Genomic DNA, 21018 nt, shown 5'->3' on the forward strand with positions numbered 1-21018 from the left:
TTAGTTCCGTATGGTGCGATTCAGAGTATGCAGAGGAATCTATCTCGTACAATGTGTGTACCAACACTATTGAGTACGTAAAGTAGACCGTACCTCCTTTTGTGATGAGTAGAATTGTGATCCTCCGGCAAAAAGTGTTACAAGTAGTAGAAATGGTCTTAAGTTCTGTTTAACCATAGGTCAGATAACCGCGTGGGTAGCGAGACTGATATTACTTGCGCCAACGAGCTTGCCAAACCTTCATGATCAAACTGTCTCAAAAGTAGTACAATGCACCGTGTCGCGCGCCACTTGTATGTTCTTGCCTTAAAACGACTGCATTCTACTTAATAAATAATTGATATTCTTCTTCGCTAATGCTAAGTAAAACTTCATGTAGGTACCAAATAAAGCGACATGTTTTTCCTTAAAGGAATAAAGAGCAACACGCGAGAAGTTGCATCTGCGAACGATTTGCCCGAAATCGCATGCACCATACAGCACGGAAATAGCCTCTTTTATAGGGACAATTTATATTAGAACGGGCAGTTTGTTTTGATGATTTTGATTTGAGACGCTATTTATACACTACCAGCTCCCCGTGGTCTAGTTCGCATAAAGTTTCCCGTACTAACTTTCTTCCACTCACAATACACCCAAATCAAGGGAGTCAATTCATCCACCTTTCTCAAAAATTAGGAAAAAATGTTTTTTGCAAACGGACTGAAAAAATATATTCAAAGTTCCGCCCTGACCAATGAACTTTCATACCCTTTTTTATAAATCTTTATACATAATGTGTCCACGGCTGTAAAATTGTTACTGTATATCGTATCTGTCTAATCGTGAATCTGTCCGATACCGATTAATGGGCAGTCGTTTTTTTAAGATCGTTAGGTACGCCCTATAAAATAAAAGTCGATGTTACTTGGTAATAATTTAGTTATTAAGTAGTTTCAGAGCCTATTGGGTAAACATACTAACAAAATGTATCAGCCAGAATGGCGGGTGTATGATTTCCAAATGTATCGAAATTATACAGTACAAATGTACGTTTTTGTACTAAACTTTGGATAAATGAAAATTTAAATTATCGTATGTTGAGAAAACGTCACATCAAAGTGAGCTTCCATTCTAACGTCATATGGCGGGTCATTTCCGAACGCCATGTTTTGATAAATTGTACCTATATCTTTTATGATCTTGTCAAATTATAAAGACAAAAACAAGTGTGCGTACTGTACTGTAATGTACAAGCGTTACAAGTTATACTTCTTTGGCGTATGGAATAAAAATAACTAAAATAAAGTAGTGATTTACGATAAATATTAAAATTAAACAAAAAAGATTTTTTTAACGTTATAATATTTATTTATTCACACTGTACTGTTACGAAACACTTGTTCTAAATATAAAAATACTAGAATATACAACTTGAACATAGTTATCGATGTTCTTGCCACCTAGAACTAACTTTACGATGTAGTTTTCAGGTGTCGGTGTGCGCGTGCATCGTAAAAATCTCACATTTTTCTCTATCGCGCCAACTTCTTTTATTTTTCATGAATACCGTATTTGTTTAATTAATTAAATAAATATTGTACTATTGCAATAGGTTAGCAAAATAATAAAGCATAATAAAGGAAAAAAAACAGTTTTATTGAAACAAAAAGTAATTTACCTTATCATATAAATCTTATTAACAACAAATAGGAGTAAGCGTTTCAAATTTGAAACGTTGGTCGTTTGCTACTCATTCTTAGGTATGTCGCGAATGCACGGGTCCGGCGAATAGCCGGCCACGGCTAGTAGAACAATGCGCAATGGGTCAAAAGCATATATCCCAAAACTCCTCGGTATTTAACCATAAAATAAGTATGAGTTTGTTCACAGATAAAAGTACCATTAGAACTCTTATGTACTGATACACAACGCGATGTTAATAAACACCCAGAAACTGAGAACATCCATAGGTTCATCACACAAAAATTTGGCAATTGCGGGAATCGAACCCAGCCTTTTACTCAGAAAGCAGCGTCGCTGCCCACTGTGCCAATCTACCGTCGGAATTTTACTTTTCTTTTCTAACAGCCAATTAAAATAAATTACTTTTTATATAGGAAATATTACACATATAACAGTTTTTTTAATACTATATAACAATATGAAACCTACTTAATATATATAACCTACATAATAACCAATTTATTTTAAATAGCTTTAATAGGTAAGAAAGGTAAAGTTATACAAAATTCAGATCCGCCAGTCTTCTATGATCATGATAATTTTTTTTTGCGGCCTATGTATTGCCCCACTCTATAACACGTAGATTCATATCATTGTGTAAACAAGGTGTATTGTGTTAAATAACTAAATGTAAATCTTTAGGTATAATTAAGTATACATAGAATATGTATCAAAAATATGCATAATATAAGCTCTGGGAAGCTTAAATTCGGTTATGATATTAGTTAACATTTCTTCTGATAGGATACCACTCCACAGTATAGTCAACCAAATCTCAAAAAGAATTAGAACGCAATTAAAAAGAAACACGATGAAAGAAATTGTTTTAAATGGCAAATGGTTTAAGGAAAACTGCATAAAACAGGAACGAGTCCAGGGATACAGATACCCACACACATTTCAAATAACTAAAGACAAAATAAAGTCGTGACAAAATTTTTTAGTTAACATTGTAGACATTGAACATTTGTTAATAATGATGAGCTATTGATGTAGATGGGCAGTGAACACTTGAGTTTAAAACTAAATTACCTACAAAAACCAATACACAGTATTGTGTAGGTACTTAAATCTAAATAATGACACATACTACAAAATCGATCTTGTTGCAAAAATCGACACAAAATTCAACTTTTTATAATCTATTTAAAAATTAAAGAGTTATCACAAAATCACCTAATCCTTAACCACTAAGAAAGGCGCCGTAACTTAGAAACATAGATTCAAAACTTCAACATGTGTAATTAAAATCAAAGGTGTACTAATCACATTGAAGTTGTTAAACATGAAATACTTTCAATACACACCAACAACAGATCCATTGACTTGAGATGAGAATTATAAACCCTATGTAGAGAATTATTGTTAAATAAAAATATGACATGAACTATATAGGAACTATTGTAAAGGAGTAAAAGTTTTGAAATTAACACTGTATTAGGAATGTGGTACATAAATATTTGTGGTTTTTATGAGCTGATACCTATGATTTGGGAATAACCAACAACAACGTTTAAATGTCTACATGTAAAGTTTTTTTTGGATCAATTTTACTTTTAAATAGTAATTAACATTATATTATGTAAAATTTTAACTTAACAGCACATTAATCGTTGAAAATATTTAAATTAACCTTCTCCTGTTAAATTTGAGTTTTGTATTTTACATACAAGTCGGCAGCTTGATATTACCGTACACGAGACAAAAACAGACGAAATCCCAACCACAAAAATTAGCCAGCATTGACAATCTTTATTTAAGTATACTGCATACCCGTTTATAATAAACAATCCAATGGAAATGTCTAACAATAATGAAAAAAATAAGTTATGAAGGATTTGTAAATAAACAATTTGAATATCGAATTTTTGAGTTTATGATAATTAACACGGAGCTGTCCAATAGATATATTTTAAAAGCAGTCAGTGAAGAGATACGGTCGTAAATTATTAAGTGCTTTTATAAATTTTATAATTTTTTTTGCTTTAATAATTTTTTTGTAAATGACTTAAAAATTCGTACAAAAATAAATAACGTTTCTCTTTACATAACATATATGATAGGCTTATGTATTTACATTAGCACGTTTATTTATTTTATTAGCACGTCAAAGAACATTGAAGTGACAATACTAAATTTAACATTTTGACTTCTATTTCTACTATGTAATATCATTCATTAAAGAGTTTGATTAATAACTCGGACTATACCCTCAGCCTGTATAATACTTAGTTGCAGTATTATTCGGTTGAATACCAGTGACTGGTGCACAATAATGTATCAATATAAGTTTTTAATACTAACATAATAACTAATAAAATAAATGCTTAGAACGTGGCAAAAATATAAATCTAAATGAGGTGGTTCTTGTACATACATACTAAGGTTTACAAAAGTCGTAGCTCACACTGGTTGTCATGATTCTAGCTCAAACTTTATTATAAAGTACAAGCTGGCAAGGAATCTTTGATAGAGCTATTACGCACAGTGTAAACATTTAAAAGCTCATTTTCAAATCACTCTGAATTCTCACTTAGTCCTTATTATAAGTATTTAATAAAAATAAGTTTAATGCTTAAGTCTTACAACCGAATACTGTAACGTCAATGGCTGTGGAGCTTATACTGAATAAATATTATTATTACATAGCTGCAAAATAATTGAAACAGAATAGGTTCGAGATGTGAATACATCTCAAAAATATTTATATAAATATGAGAATAAACTACTTTGCACATAGACCATTGAAATGAAAAATATTAAGTGAGCGCTTTCGTCTAACATTGATTCAGAATGAAAAAAACCTCTCTTAACATAAGCGTTTTATGTTATAAAACAATAGTGCCAATAGTGTACATAAATCTCAACTGGATTGACAGATCTAAAATACCTTTCCGTTTTCTTTGTGGAAACGCATAGTGGGTAGGCATTAAAATTTAGTTTCAGTTATTTAGGAACACAAAAATTAGCATTAAATTCTTCTCTAATATGAGAAATTTGCCGTTAATGCCGTTTAAATTAGGAAGTGAGAAAGCACACTATTGTATAGATACTTCAACTCAGTTGTGCGCGCGGCCCTATGTGTGCGTGCGCTTGTAAATATACAACTTTCATTCGTGTGGCAGTGACGCGGCAGTCGTCGTTCGAGCAAGACGTGTTCCTATCGCTTTTTCTTACGGGTACAGTCGTTTACGAAAATGTCTAGTTCTTCACGGAAAAAATGTTTAAGGAGTCAGGTAAATATTTTTTATTTTTAAATTTAGATGTAATGAATAGGTATTTATTATGATTCTATATACGAAAAAATATATCCTTGTTGACGTTTACGTATTATTGTTTTAGACTCGAGAAACCATTGCTAAGGTATACGAATTTCTGAAAATAGATGCGAGAGATATATTGGAACTAGTAAGTGATCCAGTTTGCAGTGCAAGTCCAATTTTAATATCGAAACTAAGTGAACATTTAAATAGCGTACGGAAAAGAACAGCAATGGCAGTGGGGGTATCAGAGAGAACAGTTACTAATATATTGGCTGAAGGAAAAGAATCTGACTCTAAGTTTAAATCTCCGCATAAAGACCGTAAAAAACGTTTAAAGAAGTTAGAATTAGACAACTTTAACGTTGATGTTATACGTTCCACTATTCAAAATTACCATTTAGAACATCGTGAGTTACCTACCTTGCTAAAGTTGAAAAGAATATTTCAAGATAAACTTAACTATGATGGAAGTATTTCGACTCTGCGTACAGCTTTGTTAAAGTTGGGATACAAATGGCGAAAAACTGTGGATAACAGACGTGTTATTATAGAGCGGCATGACATCCTAAAACTACGATTTTCCTACCTAAAAAATTTACTCAGATACCGTCAAGAAAATCGGTGTATCGTATATACAGATGAGAGCTATATCTTAACTAATCATGTTCAAAACAAAGGATGGGGTAATAAAGATGGACCACCTTTAAAGAGAAACCTGTCGAAAGGACAAAGAATTATCATTGTGCATGCTGGTTCAGAACAAGGTTTCGTACCTAACGCACTATTGACATACAAAGCAAATAGTGTTTCTGGTGATTACCATTCTAACATGAACGCGGAAAACTATGAAAAGTGGCTAAAAGAACGTCTAGTACCGAATCTTCCACCTAACTCTGTGGTTGTGCTTGATAATGCCTCATACCATAACGTTCAAAATGACAGAGCCCCAAATTCGAATTCCAAAAAAATAGAAATGCAGAGATGGCTGACAGAAAAAAATATAGCTTTTAATCAAGATATGAAAAAAATTGAACTGTATGATTTGATTAAAAAAAATAAAGAAAACTATATCTGTTACAAGATTGATGACATACTTCAGCGATATGGCATAAAAGTTCTTCGATTGCCACCATATCATCCTGAACTAAACCCCATAGAAAATGTGTGGGGAATTTTAAAAAATTATATTGCTTCGCGTAATGTCGACCAAAATGTGACGGAAATAATGAAACTCATAAATGAATGTTTAAGTCAAATTGATGAAGGGATGTGGGGTAATACTTGTCGACATGTACAAAAGAAAGAAGAAGAATACTATAGACATTTTGACATGGAGTCAGAATTCATAATTAACCTTGATGAGAGCAGCGAATCCGAAAATTCATCATTTGATTTTTCAAGTAGCGATTCAGAATAATGTTCAATAAATAAACATTAAATTACCAAATAACTGTTTTTTTAAAAAAAAACCCGTATATAACCCGTAAATAACTGTATTTGTATTTGTACCCGACTGTACCTCTTGTCACGCACACAAAGTCACTGTATATGTACAAGGTTTACCCACACATAGGGCCGCGCGCACAACTGAGTTGATGTATCTATAACTATCTTTTGACACTCGAGCAATTTTGTTTGATAACAACAATAGAATTGTTAAAATCGATTTCAGATTTCACGTTTTCTGTATCTAATCATTATTATTAATATTAATAATTATGGTCAATTATAATAAACGTACAGTATTCGGTCGCGAATGGCTCCTGTTGTGGGCGACCAACAAAACACGACTACAGGAAGTATAGCGTTTCGTTTAGCGAGTAGTGCGGGGCACTGTGTAGACTGTTGGCGGCGAGGAAGGCCAGTTTGTGCGCGTACTGGCACACGGATGGGACGCGCACCGCGGTTGAGCAGTTGAAGTACATGTGTGTCAACTTATAAGTAAGCCGTTGTATCTGAAATAAGATCGCCTTATTAATATAATGCCTTACAAAACTGTCTATCGTTGCAGCTTGTCTTATGTAGGAACTGATTCTTTTTAAGTTAGTAAAACAAGATATTTTGTTTAATTTATTTTGAACTATTTACACACAAGATTCATCTCAAATACATGATTTTAACTTCTGGAACTCTAATTATAGTATATTTTAATTGTAAACTGTTTGCTGCAAAGTTGCAGATATAAAATAACATCACAAGCTAAGGGAGTGTAAATTCTACAACATCGCAAAAATGGCTAGAAGTATATGAAAAAATTGTCACCTGAGATTGAATGATGCTTTAAGGTGGTCAGAGAGATAGAAATGTCAACAAGTGGCTTCTTACTAACAACACTTTATTAACATCAAGCATTACTATTGTAAAATAAAAAGTTTTATATAAAATAATTTAATGTAATAAAATAAGGTTCACCAGTCTGAACCAAGATTAAGCAATGATTGATTCCTGTACTCAAATTTCATTTGAAGACAAATATTTCCACCTCTTCAGGTTCACTGAGAGACCTTGCAGCTGTAGGAAGTATCATATCTGTTTATGGGTTGTATCATATCAACACATAAACAGCCTTCTACAGGGCACTATCAGGAAGGGTTAAGGCTGTAGCCCACCACTCCGGCTTTGTGCGGATAGGTGGAATCCACACACTTTTGAGAACATTATGGAGAACTCCCAGGAATGCAGGTTTCCTCACGATGTTTACCCTTACCATTGAAGCAAGTGATATTTTTAATAGCTTTGAAAAAAAATCAATGTGTATTGCGCATCAAATCTCATATAACCATTGTAGACTCGAAACGCGCATTTAAATGGAGAAGAAATGAATCAAACCTAGAATAAAAGATAAATACTAGGGCAAAACTTACGCGATCAGGATCCAAGCTGGATGTATCATATACAACATTGTATGACGTGGGAGATATGGTTCCATCGCGGACATTTTGCGACACTAGATAGAAGTCATATCTGAAAGTAAAATAAAAAAACAATATAAGTAGACAGGAAAACAGGGGCCTTTAAGTCGCTGTGCAACGGTTTTTGTTACCGACATACGAAACTGCCTGAAAAACCTAGTAACCGGGCAAAAAAAGGCAGAGCAAGCAAGTAACACATTCTGCAAAATGTTGCCCTGTGTCCTACCACCTGAGGCAAAGATTTAAGCCAAATATGCCTGTAATTACTCCGGCAACCAAGCCCTGTGTCCAGTAATGGTAACAATAACTAGGCAATGTCGCATCTCTTAATTCAGTTCATGGTAATATTGGGACATAAGGCCGTTTGAATGCCGTGCACGATGTGGAACACAGGCGAATGTAGACTCAAAATTGCATGAACCTTTATGTTGCTCATGTTTTTAACTGAATTTTCTATACTCTAACAACTATTTAGGGTCTATACACTCTATACAGGTCAAGTATTGAAAGCTTGCAAGATTTGCAATAAGCCAGGGCAGTAGTCAAACAAACTGGCCAATTTCAATTTAGTGTAAAAAAATAATCGTTTAAATTGATATACACTCACTCACCTCTCTGGTAGAGTGACGACGTCATCGATGACTGTGCCGGGGCGCGGGTTCTCGCCGGAGCGGCCGGTGTCGATAAACACACGGGTGTTGGTACGCTTGGATACTATTATGAAGGCCATCTTAACTTCTGTAGTACCATACTGTTCGGCAAGTTTTTCTTTGATCTCGGCTACCTATTTCAAAACGCACGAAAATATTAAAATATATACATACAATATATAGTTATCAGCTTTTTTATATTAGTTTACATATTTAAAAAAAAAAAAAAAATTATTATTATTGTTATATAATATGGTTGTTACCTCTATTACTGGAACATAGCCAGATCTTTAATTGCTATTAAATCAAAAGTGCCTTATAATAACTATCTACAAGCCTAAAAGGTCATTAGAAAATGAGATATTAGAACACCATTTACACATACTAATGCATAATACTTCAGTCTTAAATTAGAATTTAAGTAAGCTAACACAAAATATTGCTAAGCTTTACTGATTGTTATAACTTGGCTTTGCATATTATACTAAGAATGTAGCATGTAGAAGAATGGCCACATGTCAAATCCTGTTCATTGTTTTAATATAATCAAGGACCTCTATCAAGAAGAATTAACAGCTCCTTACCAACCCACAAAACTCTTAGAATAAGAGAGATTCCAGTAGTCGACAATACTGGCCTTGTTTGGATTGGTAGGTTATATGATTTAGAGAATATTATGGAGAACTGTCTTCCTCAACATATTATTCTTTACTATCAAAGGGAATGATATTCAATCATTTATAACGCAGATAACTCAGAAAATTAAGTAGTCATTCTTACTCAAGCTTTACCATTTATTCATAAAACTTACTAAATTTTATGAATAAATGGTATGAATAACTTTGTAAACTTGTTTTCCCTAAATTAATAATCCTAGGAAAAATTTGTGAAAAGTTTTTATGTACTCTAAATACCCCACCAGAGTAGTATAACCACTTTTCTAATAGCTTAGTAAATTTCTGCTTCAATTAAACAATATATAAGACCAATTAACCTGTACTATAGGCGATAAACATTAGAAGAAGAGGACTTTGGATGGAAAATTAGAACAAAAGGGCTGCCTAATATAACATTTTCGTATAACCGACAGCAGAGGAGGGTGATTTTGACATTCTATGCCTTCCATCATATATAATCCAGAAAGTTACAATTCCCCTGCAAGTTGAGCAAGGAAGGTAGGTAATTATTACATAAATTTGAATGTACAAAATTCTCACCTCATGACTAAGCACATATGGAATCTGCCCATCACCAACCCCATCTCGGTAAATGAAAATACGTCCAGGTAAAAATCCTGTAACAAGAGAACATTACAACTAATATTTTTAATAAGTAATCTTTATTTCACAATGACAAAATCACTGACGCGTTAACTATCATTTTTTGACTTTCGATAATGAATCCAATAATAATAATTCTCAAGTTGTAGATCTAAGAAATGAATTACAAATGAAAAAAGTTTAAATTAATCTATATATATAAAAATGTTATGTTGGTTTGTGTATGCTTCAAAAACTCAAAAAGTTCTGCACCAATCGAGCTGAAATTTTAGTATGATATAATACGCATCAAGGATTGTTTTTATCTATTTTTTGCATCAGTCACATAGAAAGTGGAAAAAAATTATATATCCACAAGTATTGCAAAATTAATCTTACATGAAATGTATTCTTTATTTTGCGAAGCGTGGCAGGGTACATCTACTATATAAATAAATAATAAAATATCTGATTTGAATAGCAGAATCAGACAGTTTTGCCTTAATTTTCATCAACTTCTTTGAAAGTTCTTCCTGGGCAAGCATTGGCAAATAACTGATACCCGTTAACTAACCGTTCTTCTCGCGGTACTTCATGACAGCACACGAAATGTTGAATCCGATATGCGCGCTGAGCTCTTCGCCGGAGGTGTGAGCGTCGACGCTGGAGTAGTACTGTGTCATCTGGCGGTCCAATGTCGCCACGAACGCGCCGTAGCTTTTCTCCTTGCTGCGCGTGTCATGACACACGTCGTAGCCCACTACCATGAGCGAAGGCAGCGGTATCTCCACAGTCCAAGGAGCACCGCCGAGCTGTGTGACAAAAATTTTGTTGATATTCCAGTCCTCGGGAGTCGAGGGATATATTTTTTTAATTTTCCTCTCAACATGGGATGTTTCACTTCTATTTTTCATTATCCATTGTCTGCGCGTTCTTCGTCCGCAATTATAAGGTTTTATTTTACAAATCCCGTCGGAATCGTTTTATTTCTTGGGATAAAAAGTAGCCTTTGTTAATCTCCTACCATTTAACAAACTCAATGCCAAAAACCAGTTGATTGGTTGCATGGTTAGGGTGTGAGGGAAGGACAAACACACACACACACACGTCACATTTATAATAAGGTATTATTATAAGTATTAGTAAGGATTTAGAACAAAGGCCCAAGGTATCTTAGTGGAATATATTATATGCCCAGTGCACACCAGGGACAATCCCCTTTCGATGCCTAGTAGTATACATCTTTAGAGATTTATTGGAATGTTATTACTAGTTACATATCTATTCAGGTTGTGATAAAAACGCCTCCAGTCCCAGCACGGCTAGCATGGGCATGAGACAATTATCGATTTATATATAATATGTAGTACAAGATAAAATTTATCTTCTCCCACAGATTTATCAACTCTCAGATATGTGTAATAAACCTGTGTTAATAACCAACCAACCATTTTTAATGTAGTGTTTACATTTCTTTATGTTTACAGCAGGTGTACTCTTTCATTGGTAAGGTTCTTCAAAACCACCAGTTCAACTATATCATTGTACAAAAAAAATAATAATAAAACTACTATCTAATGGAAAATAGAGTGGAATAGCCTTGATAAATACAATACAACTAATATCTGAAGTGTTTTTATTTGCACCATTCCTAAATATGCACTTAAATTTTATAAATAAGAACAAATTGGTGCAATGTCATTCCTACTGCCACTGCAAACCTAATCTGAACAGGACAACTAAGACAGTACAGAATGCCCATCTCCTAGACATCTTACATAGATCTCTGTACTATATTATATTTAGATAGGTTCAGCAATTGAACCAAAAAACCAAAAATTGCTATTATTGAACGATAGGAACCCTTTACTTTTCCAGGTTAGTATCCTATGCATCGCCATGACACAGCCGAATTTAAAGAAAATCAGTGCAGCGGTTGAGGTAACATAAAAAACTTTCACATTTATAATATTAATGTTGATTGTAAGGTATTTGTCTGGTCTTACCTTACAACACATTTGGATTGCCACTTTTGTAGCGATAGACATAGCAGACTTGCTGGTCATATTTCGCCCGCACACAACTTGGGTAGGGACTGCACGATCTACCGTGCATTTTTTCTTGATGGCACCATATCTAATTTAAATTTAGAAGGTTTTTTTTACTAATTACTTTAAAAATTATATATTGAGACAATGATAGACAAAATATCTTACTTGTCAGTATTATTTCTGGCTAGAATAATCAATAACATGGCTGGGTTTTTTCTGGCGATCACATTTTCGCACATGTTTGCGTAATCCATCGTACCATCGCGTTGAATTGTCACTGAAAATATAATTTGTATAAAACTACAAGAAACATATGTATTGTCTAAAAATATATAAATAATGGGCAGTATTTTAGAAAATTTTAAGTTATCAAGTGGAATGAGACTGAAATCTATATTATTAAAAAATTGCGATCCGCCCCGTCTTCCCCAATGTAGATAATGAAGTGGGGCAGTTTGGAGTGATTTAAAATAAAATTCCGTAGTACATTAATTTAATTTATCTTGTAAGGTTTAGCCTGTTTATAATTGTTAAAAATCTTTGAATTTCTTTGCTGCTCTCTACTATGATATGAGTGTTAACTACATCTTCTTAGATCACTCAATTTATCATTGAAAACTGTATTATTATCTGTTTTGTAGTTCAAAAGATCTAACCATACAAAAAGCGAGAGCGACTATGTTGGTTAAAGAAGAAAAATAATAAATAAGATTTACATACCAATTTCAGGACGCGGCATTTTAAAACCAACGCCGCCTCCAGTTTTCATGATCAAGTCCACAAAGCTCTCAGCATCTCTGCGTTGACGCTCGGGCGTTACAACAACCCATGAAGGTAATTGGACGAGAGCGAATAGATTCTTCGATCTACAAAAAATTATCATCAGCCTATTAATGTCCCACCGCAGGAAATATGCCTCCTTTCTCATAGAAGGGGGGATTTTAAAACAACAAATATCTATATATAGTGATAATAACCAGTACCGACGGCTAAACGTGCGATCCGAAGCACGGACAGAAAACGCCAATTATGTAACTTTAGCCACCCAGGCATGGTAGGCACTGAGAATTATTATAATTTGAAATATATTAACTGAATGCAACTATTAATACTTTTTTCAAAAATGTATATTTACCTCATATCTCTCGTCCACCCTTCAGTGGTATCTCCAGCAGGGTACTTGACATTGCCACTTTGAATAATGTTCTCAGTAGGAAGCTGCCTCCCTTTGAAGCGAACTAGCTCAGTATCCAGTTTAAGGGACCAACTAGCCAACTCCTAAAATTAAAAAACTGTTTAGATACACTACAACAGTAACTAGCATGACGTAGCTTATGCATATTATATATTTGAATACTTAAAATAATAAATGCCTTTTTCTCATACATACCTCCACAACTTCCTTGGTCTGAGTCAACCTGCGATTGAAGTTCAGGAGCTTCTGAATTCTAATGGCTGGGCCAATTTTTGTGTGTACGTCCAGCGAGCGCATGAGGTGGAAGTCAGCACGCATGTTGTCCGACAAGCCGGTCTGACGACACAGTTCCGGCACTAGGTACACAAGCTCGGGCATTCCGGCGCGAATATCACGAGGCTTCGAACGGGAGATAAGTAGGGGCTGCTTGGAGTCCGTGATTCGGATGTTGTATTTCTGGAGGATAAATTTTATTGTTTTAACTGTGTACATTTTTTTAGTGTTGTAAGTGGGAATAGTTCCAACAGTTTGCCACTTTCTGGCGTGCAATTTTTTTTTACATATTTAGAGTTTATTTAACAAATTATCTTAACACTAAAAATTTTAAACTTTAGACACTAACTAAGAACTGTCAAAAATATAGTGTTTAAAATATCATGTTGTTATATATGTTAATGTGGATGATAACAATTTAATGGTTAATATTTCACAATAATAATTCAAGTTTTTTTGCTTGAATGCCCTAATCTCTGGAATTACTAAGTGGATTCGACAAATCTTTTTTTGTATTATTTGCTATCCACACTGCCTTATCAGCCATATAAAAGACGTAAAAAGCGCGGGCTGGCGACGCGAAGTAGCGTTTCTAGATATATTGTGTACAATAGCAAAAGATGTATGTGGACAAAGTCACAGATAACTGCTTGTTCATATATAAAGGCAAAGGTAAAAAACAGTTGAGAAGTAAAAATACAAAAAAGAATGTACACATTATTTATTACCCTTTGGTAATAGTCCAGGTATGTTATAGTTTCATCCTTCATTTTGAAGGTGGATAATGGGCTGTCCTTCCAAGAGACATCATCAACTCTGTAAGTCTTTTTGTTATAGTCAGTCATAACTATTTTTGCCGCAATATCTTCCATGAAGATCTTCTTGTAATCACCTCCTTTTGAGGTACTGTATTCTCTTAACATTTGAAGAACTGTATCCAAACGCAATACCTGAAAAAATGGCAGGATTTAGATTTAGGAACATTAGGCAATTTATATTTAGATATATTTTGTTTCATTTGGCGAATAATACATAAATCAAACATTTGAAGTAAAAAGTTAAATAGTGTTTTAAGCATTTTCCAAAAGTTTTTAATACAATTATTTTTACTGCAGTGTTCCAAATAATTACTAATTAAGAGTTTTAATAACAATGTAAGTATTGTATTATTGACTTTTGGATAATGTTGAAATTCAAGAATGTAGGAACTTTGAATGAGGAATTTATTTTATTGGACTTGGCTAGAAACTTAAAATTCCTCTATCTCTCAGCAATAAGACTTTACTTTGTATTCAGTGTATAATGAGTTTGGAATAATAGAAGACTACTTACTTTGTGGGCAATTTCAGTCACCATAAGCAACCTATCTTCATACTGGTTTATAGTGGCCTTATACCCTGGCCAAATTTGGAGCTTATACTCCGGAATGTCAATCTGCAATAAGTTTTTGAGCATGTTAAAATATACATGGGTTAAATAAAGTTGTATAATGATTTCTATGAAACACCTGCATCACATACACATAAATCGTATTGTCTAGGTTAGGCTATATTTTCATCCTGAAGATAAGTTACAATTTCTCTAAGATAGGGTATGAAAACAATGACTTCTTATTTGAATCTGTTTTATATATACAAAAATTCATGAAGATCTGGAGGTGGATTGCTGGGAGATCAATTGGTGTGAACTTGATGTGATGAGGTTTTAGTGAATAATTTATAAAGGTTCAGTGTGAATTGGCGATGATAATATTCAATTGAGTTCTATAAATACCTTGGCATTGGCATCAAAGAAATCTCTGCCCATAAGTGTCAAATTAAGAAGGCTAAAGCACTTTCTAATAAGAATGTTGAAAACTTGGAGGTAGTGATAATCCCCAGGGCTCACTTGGCATGTAAGCTGAAAGAAAATGTTGTTTAGTTATATATAAAGTTGTAACTTCAATAGTAATTTTAAGATAAGTCAATTAAATACCTTTATCATTATTCTCATCCTTTCTCCATCATTTCTATCAGAGTATAACTCGAGAGGATCAGGATGCAACTTCTTGACTGTGTATAACACAGTGCCATCAAATAGATACCTGTGTAATAGAAAATTTTAATAAGTAGTATTTTACAATGCAGAAAAAAATATTTCCATTTGTAAAGGAAGTAAAGTAGACAATCAGGTTTGCATAATAGTGGAAAACCCTCAGATAGACTACTCAGATCGCTAAGCAATACTTCCCACTTAATCTATAATAGTATGATTAAGAAAGTGCATTCATATATTATCTTATAAATTACTATGGTAGCAAGATAGCAATGTCAAAGTGGTTATACTCTGGACTTCTGAGGAACATTAGACAAAGTCAAATTCATTAAGCATCTTTGGGAAGCCTCCTCGAGTCATAAATTTATATGTGTACTTTGTATGTAAGTGCATATACAACGTGTAACAGAATTACGAAATAAAATTGAAGGATGCATAAGTAAATTTCATATTAAATCAAAAAAAGCATATTTATTTTTCCATACAAATGAATTCAAAACATTTTAAGTGTTTATCTGCAACAGCCCTATTGAAGATAAAAGACCGACACACACATAGTATAAAGATATAAAGTGATAGGAGTCGCATGATTTTAGTTTTGCATGTGATGTTAGAGCTGTATCTGATTTCTTTCAGTAAAAACTATGGCAGTGCTTTCCTCGAAAACTATTAGGTTTTCGGTTTCACAGATAAGTCTCAGAGACATAACATTATGTACCTGTGTAAAGCCTGTGAAGTATAATTTTATGGTTCAAATTTCTAATGCTTTATCTATTCAGTACGCTATATCTGATTCCTGTTGTAATCTGTTCTTTTAACTTTAAAAAACAATTTTAATGTTTATATATTATATTATATATATATCATATTATATAGTTGATGTAGTTCATGTTATGGCATAATGCAGGATTCTGTTGTCAGAATTATATGATTCTTACATTAACTGGAGATTGCTTAAAGCAAAAAGACCACCTTTGCGCAGTTTTAATATTGTTTTTTTGTAATTTCCATATTTATTGCTGTCTTTTAATTGTGTGCATTAAAAAAATAATGCTTTTGAAATAAAAGTGTCAGTGTGTTAGCATATCTCAGAATTAAATACTAGTTTTACTTTAGTACTTACCCACCAAAGGTGTTTTTGTGAACACGCATTAATGCTTTTCTAATACCAGTGCGGTCCTCTTCCGGAGTTATATCAACGTGATATTGATACAGAGACCACTGGGGTGTTGTCTTCACAGTGAAGTAGTTGGCTGACAAATTCAGTGGTGTTCCAGTGTGCCCTTGGAATATGTACAATAGTTAAAGTATTGCAAAGGATTAATGTATTTATTAATGTACCTTCACATGAATTCAATAGCTGCCTGGAACAAGACTGCAATGTCCAGTTCAAATACAAGTTGTGAATTTTTCCACAAAATTTGAATGAAAACTGATTTAGCAAAAGCATTTTTAGGTTCTTAGCCTTACTGTGTAAAAGATGACAGATGAACTCAAAGTTGAGTACTAACTTGTTGTTGCATAAAACACTTACCCTTCTTAGAAGTTACTGCTGCTGGACGTGTGCGCATTATTGTCATTTGTTCAGGCAGTACTCGTCCACCACCACGGCGAGATCCACGACCAACCACTCCAGAATCACCTCCAGCTCCAGCGGCCGCTTGTTCTACAATTTACACATACATATTGATAATTATTACTATAAATATAATATAACTATAAAAAGAAAGATTATGCTTGTTTGTTAGTGTTAAAAACTATTGGACCAACTTTAACATTCTACAAATAGAAACCTAAATTATCAGGAAATAACAAAAGCTTTATTTATTTGAAAAATTAGAGACCCCCACAAAAAATTGCAATAATGTAATGCAAGAGCTGGTAAACTATTGACACTATATAAAAATTATGTGCATGATTTAAGTACCTAAAAAGAAGCTGTGAGGAAACATGCAACCAGCAAAATTAAGTCGCAATAGCAGCTTCTGTTATAAAATTAAATTATTTCGCTGGTAGATACAGAAGTTAAAATTATTATTGTAGAATTAATTCCTATACTGATATATACTTTTGTTAACATAACGTAGGGTAAATACCCCATATTTAATGTTTCAAAAATATGAAGCATGTGTGTGTGACAACACTTTAATAACATAATTTTATTTCAGTAATAATAAGATTACAGCCCTTGCAAAGCTGAGGAAGACATGCTAATTATCATTTATGAAATAAAATAAAAAGATATATGTCATGAGATTCATAAGACAAGTAAGATTTTTTGGATTATAACAGTTATAAGCTTGGTAACTTATGGCTCAATATTATGGTAGTAAAGAACAATTCTAGCAAAAACAGAAAGAACTACAGAAATTCCAATGACAAGCATCAATTAACAGGCCTACTAGATTTGAAAGGACACAAGGTCACACTAAGATATAATCAAAAGATGTGAGAAATTAGTGCACTCCAGTGCCCAGAATTCAAGTAGATGTTCAAGTAGACATATACAAAAACAGTATGCTAGACAGAAATTATAATATATACAACATTCTACATTTACAGACAGTTTGAAAACAAATTAAGGTACTGCCTTGAGCTAAACATAAACAAAACACAGTAAAAAATAACTGAGCTGTTTGATGATGGCTAGGTAAAAACAACTTGATTTTAAAAGCAGTGGTCCACAAGATTACAACAACAGTCATAGCTATAGTCAATAGATTTTCATATTAACATGAACAATAACAGCAAAGTGACACAATCGGATCTTGTGAACAGGCCTCAACTCACTAGTGACAACAAAACTCTTACAAATAAACTGGGTCAAACTAGGGACAGTTTTAGGGATGATAACTGTGCACTGCTCATTAAAAAACCTTTTATTCTGGGTATGACCATCAGTCCTCTGTGCAGCGCATGCATGGAGGCAGAAAAAACACAGATATATGTGAAGCTCCAATGCAACAGAGTAAGAGGAACTCACAACAAATGGACTGTGTACACAATGCACTACTTGCATACAATTATTTATACATTAAAGGACCAAACTTAGCAAAAAACGCAAGATTCGTTTAGTTCAGTTAGTGATTAGTTCTGCAATAGCTTAGCACACTTAACCATATACTATATAGTAATATAAAAAAACTCCTGTGGGTTGCCTCCGTCCCGTGGGGTTCTTTTTAATCCTGTTCTTGAGTTCAGGAACTCAAACCCTGTAATAACCTGTTGTAGGTAGGATAAAACTTCAGATTACTATATCCTAGGACTACTGTCTTACTGATAAGACAGGTCTCCTCTTTAGTTTTAGAGCTTAGACCCATCACAGAGTGTTCCAAATACAAACCACAAGCGTTCAAATAACTTACCCAAATTCAATGATTTCATTCGATCTTGTACGTCGATATCGCCAGGATGATCGTGTGTAGAGACAGTTGTGCGATGGGATGCCCTACCCACAGCTGGGGCAGGCGCACCAGCACGGACCGGCGGTGCAACGGATGGCGCTCCCCATGCTGATGGAGGTTGAGGCCGCGGCCCTAACGGGGCAGCCTGTTGCTGCTGCTGAGGAAGTTGCTCGCCGGGACGTCTTGGCGGTTGACCAGTCCCATCGCCCCCCCGTCCTGCACGCCCGCGCGCTCTTCCTCGTCCACGATCAGACATGTTTGAACTGGACGAAAAAAAATAAGCTTTGAAAGTTTACAACATTAATGCTTCTATAATCTTGTTTCAATTTGTAATTTGTGTAACACGTAAGATTACAATCTTTAATTATTTTTAATTATAAACATGAAATGATTTGTTTAAAAATGGCGGACTGCGTTTTGTATACCTATTTAACAAACTGTTGAAACTATAATCCTGGGAAAAGATTGATTTTAAGATATTAAAATAATGAAACAAACTTACCAATTATCTGCTAAATAAATACAAATGCCAGAAATTCAATCAATGATCGACGATCGCCAAGCAGATAGAGAAAATAAACACATGGAATGAAGCTGCATCTCTTTTTTGGAACTGGCACAGACATTCGATGGGAAATATTGAAATCTGTGATTGAAACGGTTTTGCCAACAGATTATAATATTCCAATATATGAATCATTAGTGTTTGTATTCTCTTCGTTGCTGCCTACCTTAACAAAAATTAAATGAATAATTTATAATACATTGACGACCACTGACCTAATATACATAAATAAATATACTACGTACAATACACACATACGAAATATTCAGATCAGCTCAAAAACGTCCGAACTAAATGGGTATGAATTTTGCGAATCGCGCCAGTCTTTATTTCTTCGACTGACAGATTACGTACAAAATGGTAAAAACATGCAAAAATTACTCAACTGAAAAGATGATGGCGTATATTTTTCAAGGACTTTTGTCTAGAAATACAGTATGTTATATAAATTTGTAATCAATCTGAAAACCGATCACGAAAATATCACGAAACTAATCGAAATAATCAAAAAATAATATTGTTGTCCTTTTCGTATGCGTTGCGCTTCATAGACAAAAAGAGAGATATGTTCACTATATTCGGTTGGATTTTTACGAGCGTTCGTACGATTCGGAACAAAGTTGAGTAAAGTCGCTTATTGTGTATAAAAATTGATGTGATTTTTTTAAAGTTATTTTGTTTTTCTATTATTATTATTTCGTGTTCCTCGAGATTCTATACGTTGCTTATTATGGAATAATTTTGTACCTCGGTCGCGACGAGAAAAATATTTTGATCCGATAGAATGCCACCGTATTTGCTAAATACCGTTTAAGTATGCGTGTATGATTTGGTAGTAAATTGATCAATGGTATAAAATATGAGAAAATAAAATAATATTTGTAATAATATGTAGCATAACACTTAAAAGATGGGTTGCTCTGGAGTTTCTTACGTCACTTCTTCTCTAAATAGCCCTTACGAATACGGACAACTTTGTCCGTCTTGGTATTGGTTTAGAAAAAATCTTAATGCATAGGGCATATATTATGACATTAGTTTTTTTGCCAGTAAAAGTCCTGCCAAAATCAGTCCAGCTGTTTTGAAGATTAGCCGGAACAAGCAGACATATAGACAAATTTTAAAAATGGCTTTTTTTTAAATTACTGTTTATTATACTTTCATAATTTAGTAAAAAGCTATTCTGACATTACAAAGGACACTTTTATTTATATAGATTACACCAAACCGTGATATTCGAATTTCCCCAAGAAAATTCTAGAAGGTAACTCAGAAAATAAATTTATGTGGTGGATTGTTCATCACATTTGTGCATAAAAAAAGTTTTAACAAAAAATTTTATGTTATATCCATTCCTTTTTATATAGTAGCAATGAAAGTATGAGTATTTTTTTAAATTCTATTTGGCACTGATTTAGAAATGTTGTAGAAAATACCTATTTCTTTTTAGTTGTGTAACAAGGTCGGTTCTTTTTCGGCGAAAAATTATTAGCCTAGTCTGTACATTAAAGACGAGAAATTAGCATATATAATAATTTTTTACGTAAAAATGCAATTTTTGGAATTCTTGTCTGTGTCTGTTGCTTTGTGCGTGCATCATGCAAACACTACTGAACGGATTTTAATTGAAATTGGTACATTTATAGCTAATACTTCGGATTGAAATGAAATATACAACACAGTTCTC

General features: G+C 33.6%; 2 protein-coding genes across 2 annotated transcripts; one reads left to right on the top strand and one right to left on the bottom strand.

Moving 5' to 3' along the window:
- Nucleotides 1–4765: 4765 nt before the first annotated feature.
- LOC120627738 lies at nt 4766–6439 on the top strand. Its single transcript, XM_039895763.1, has 2 exons — nt 4766–4961; nt 5068–6439. Exons 1-2 carry the CDS (start codon nt 4923–4925, stop codon nt 6403–6405), a joined length of 1377 nt encoding a protein of 458 aa, XP_039751697.1. The 5' UTR covers nt 4766–4922; the 3' UTR covers nt 6406–6439.
- A 159-nt stretch (nt 6440–6598) lies between these two features.
- LOC120627737 (piwi-like protein Siwi) lies at nt 6599–19382 on the bottom strand. The gene is made up of 18 exons (XM_039895762.1): nt 19269–19382; nt 18728–19029; nt 16897–17028; nt 16486–16645; nt 15303–15411; nt 15102–15227; nt 14661–14762; nt 14057–14278; nt 13251–13511; nt 12996–13138; nt 12581–12726; nt 12026–12137; nt 11816–11945; nt 10384–10621; nt 9768–9844; nt 8512–8684; nt 7853–7952; nt 6599–6943 (listed from the first exon to the last, which is right to left on the bottom strand). The coding sequence occupies exons 2-18, from the start codon at nt 19020–19022 to the stop codon at nt 6779–6781; spliced, it is 2691 nt and encodes an 896-aa protein (XP_039751696.1). The 5' UTR covers nt 19023–19029; nt 19269–19382; the 3' UTR covers nt 6599–6778.
- Between the last annotated feature and the right edge of the window lie 1636 nt (nt 19383–21018).

The sequence above is a fragment of the Pararge aegeria genome, chromosome 11 (genome assembly GCF_905163445.1).
Source record: "Pararge aegeria chromosome 11, ilParAegt1.1, whole genome shotgun sequence".
Classification (NCBI taxonomy): domain Eukaryota; kingdom Metazoa; phylum Arthropoda; class Insecta; order Lepidoptera; family Nymphalidae; genus Pararge; species Pararge aegeria.

Excerpts from the sequence above, each read along its gene's own strand:
- LOC120627738 (XM_039895763.1), top strand. The coding sequence starts at position 4,923 with ATGTCTAGTTCTTCACGGAAAAAATGTTTAAGGAGTCAG. Across the intron at positions 4,962-5,067 it reads AAAAATGTTTAAGGAGTCAG|ACTCGAGAAACCATTGCTAA; the intron begins GTAAATATTTTT and ends TTATTGTTTTAG.
- LOC120627737 (XM_039895762.1), bottom strand. The coding sequence starts at position 19,022 with ATGTCTGATCGTGGACGAGGAAGAGCGCGCGGGCGTGCAGGACGGGGG. Across the intron at positions 10,622-11,815 it reads CAATCCAAATGTGTTGTAAG|CTCGGCGGTGCTCCTTGGAC; the intron begins GTAAGACCAGAC and ends TTTGTCACACAG. Across the intron at positions 8,685-9,767 it reads CATATGTGCTTAGTCATGAG|GTAGCCGAGATCAAAGAAAA; the intron begins GTGAGAATTTTG and ends GTTTTGAAATAG.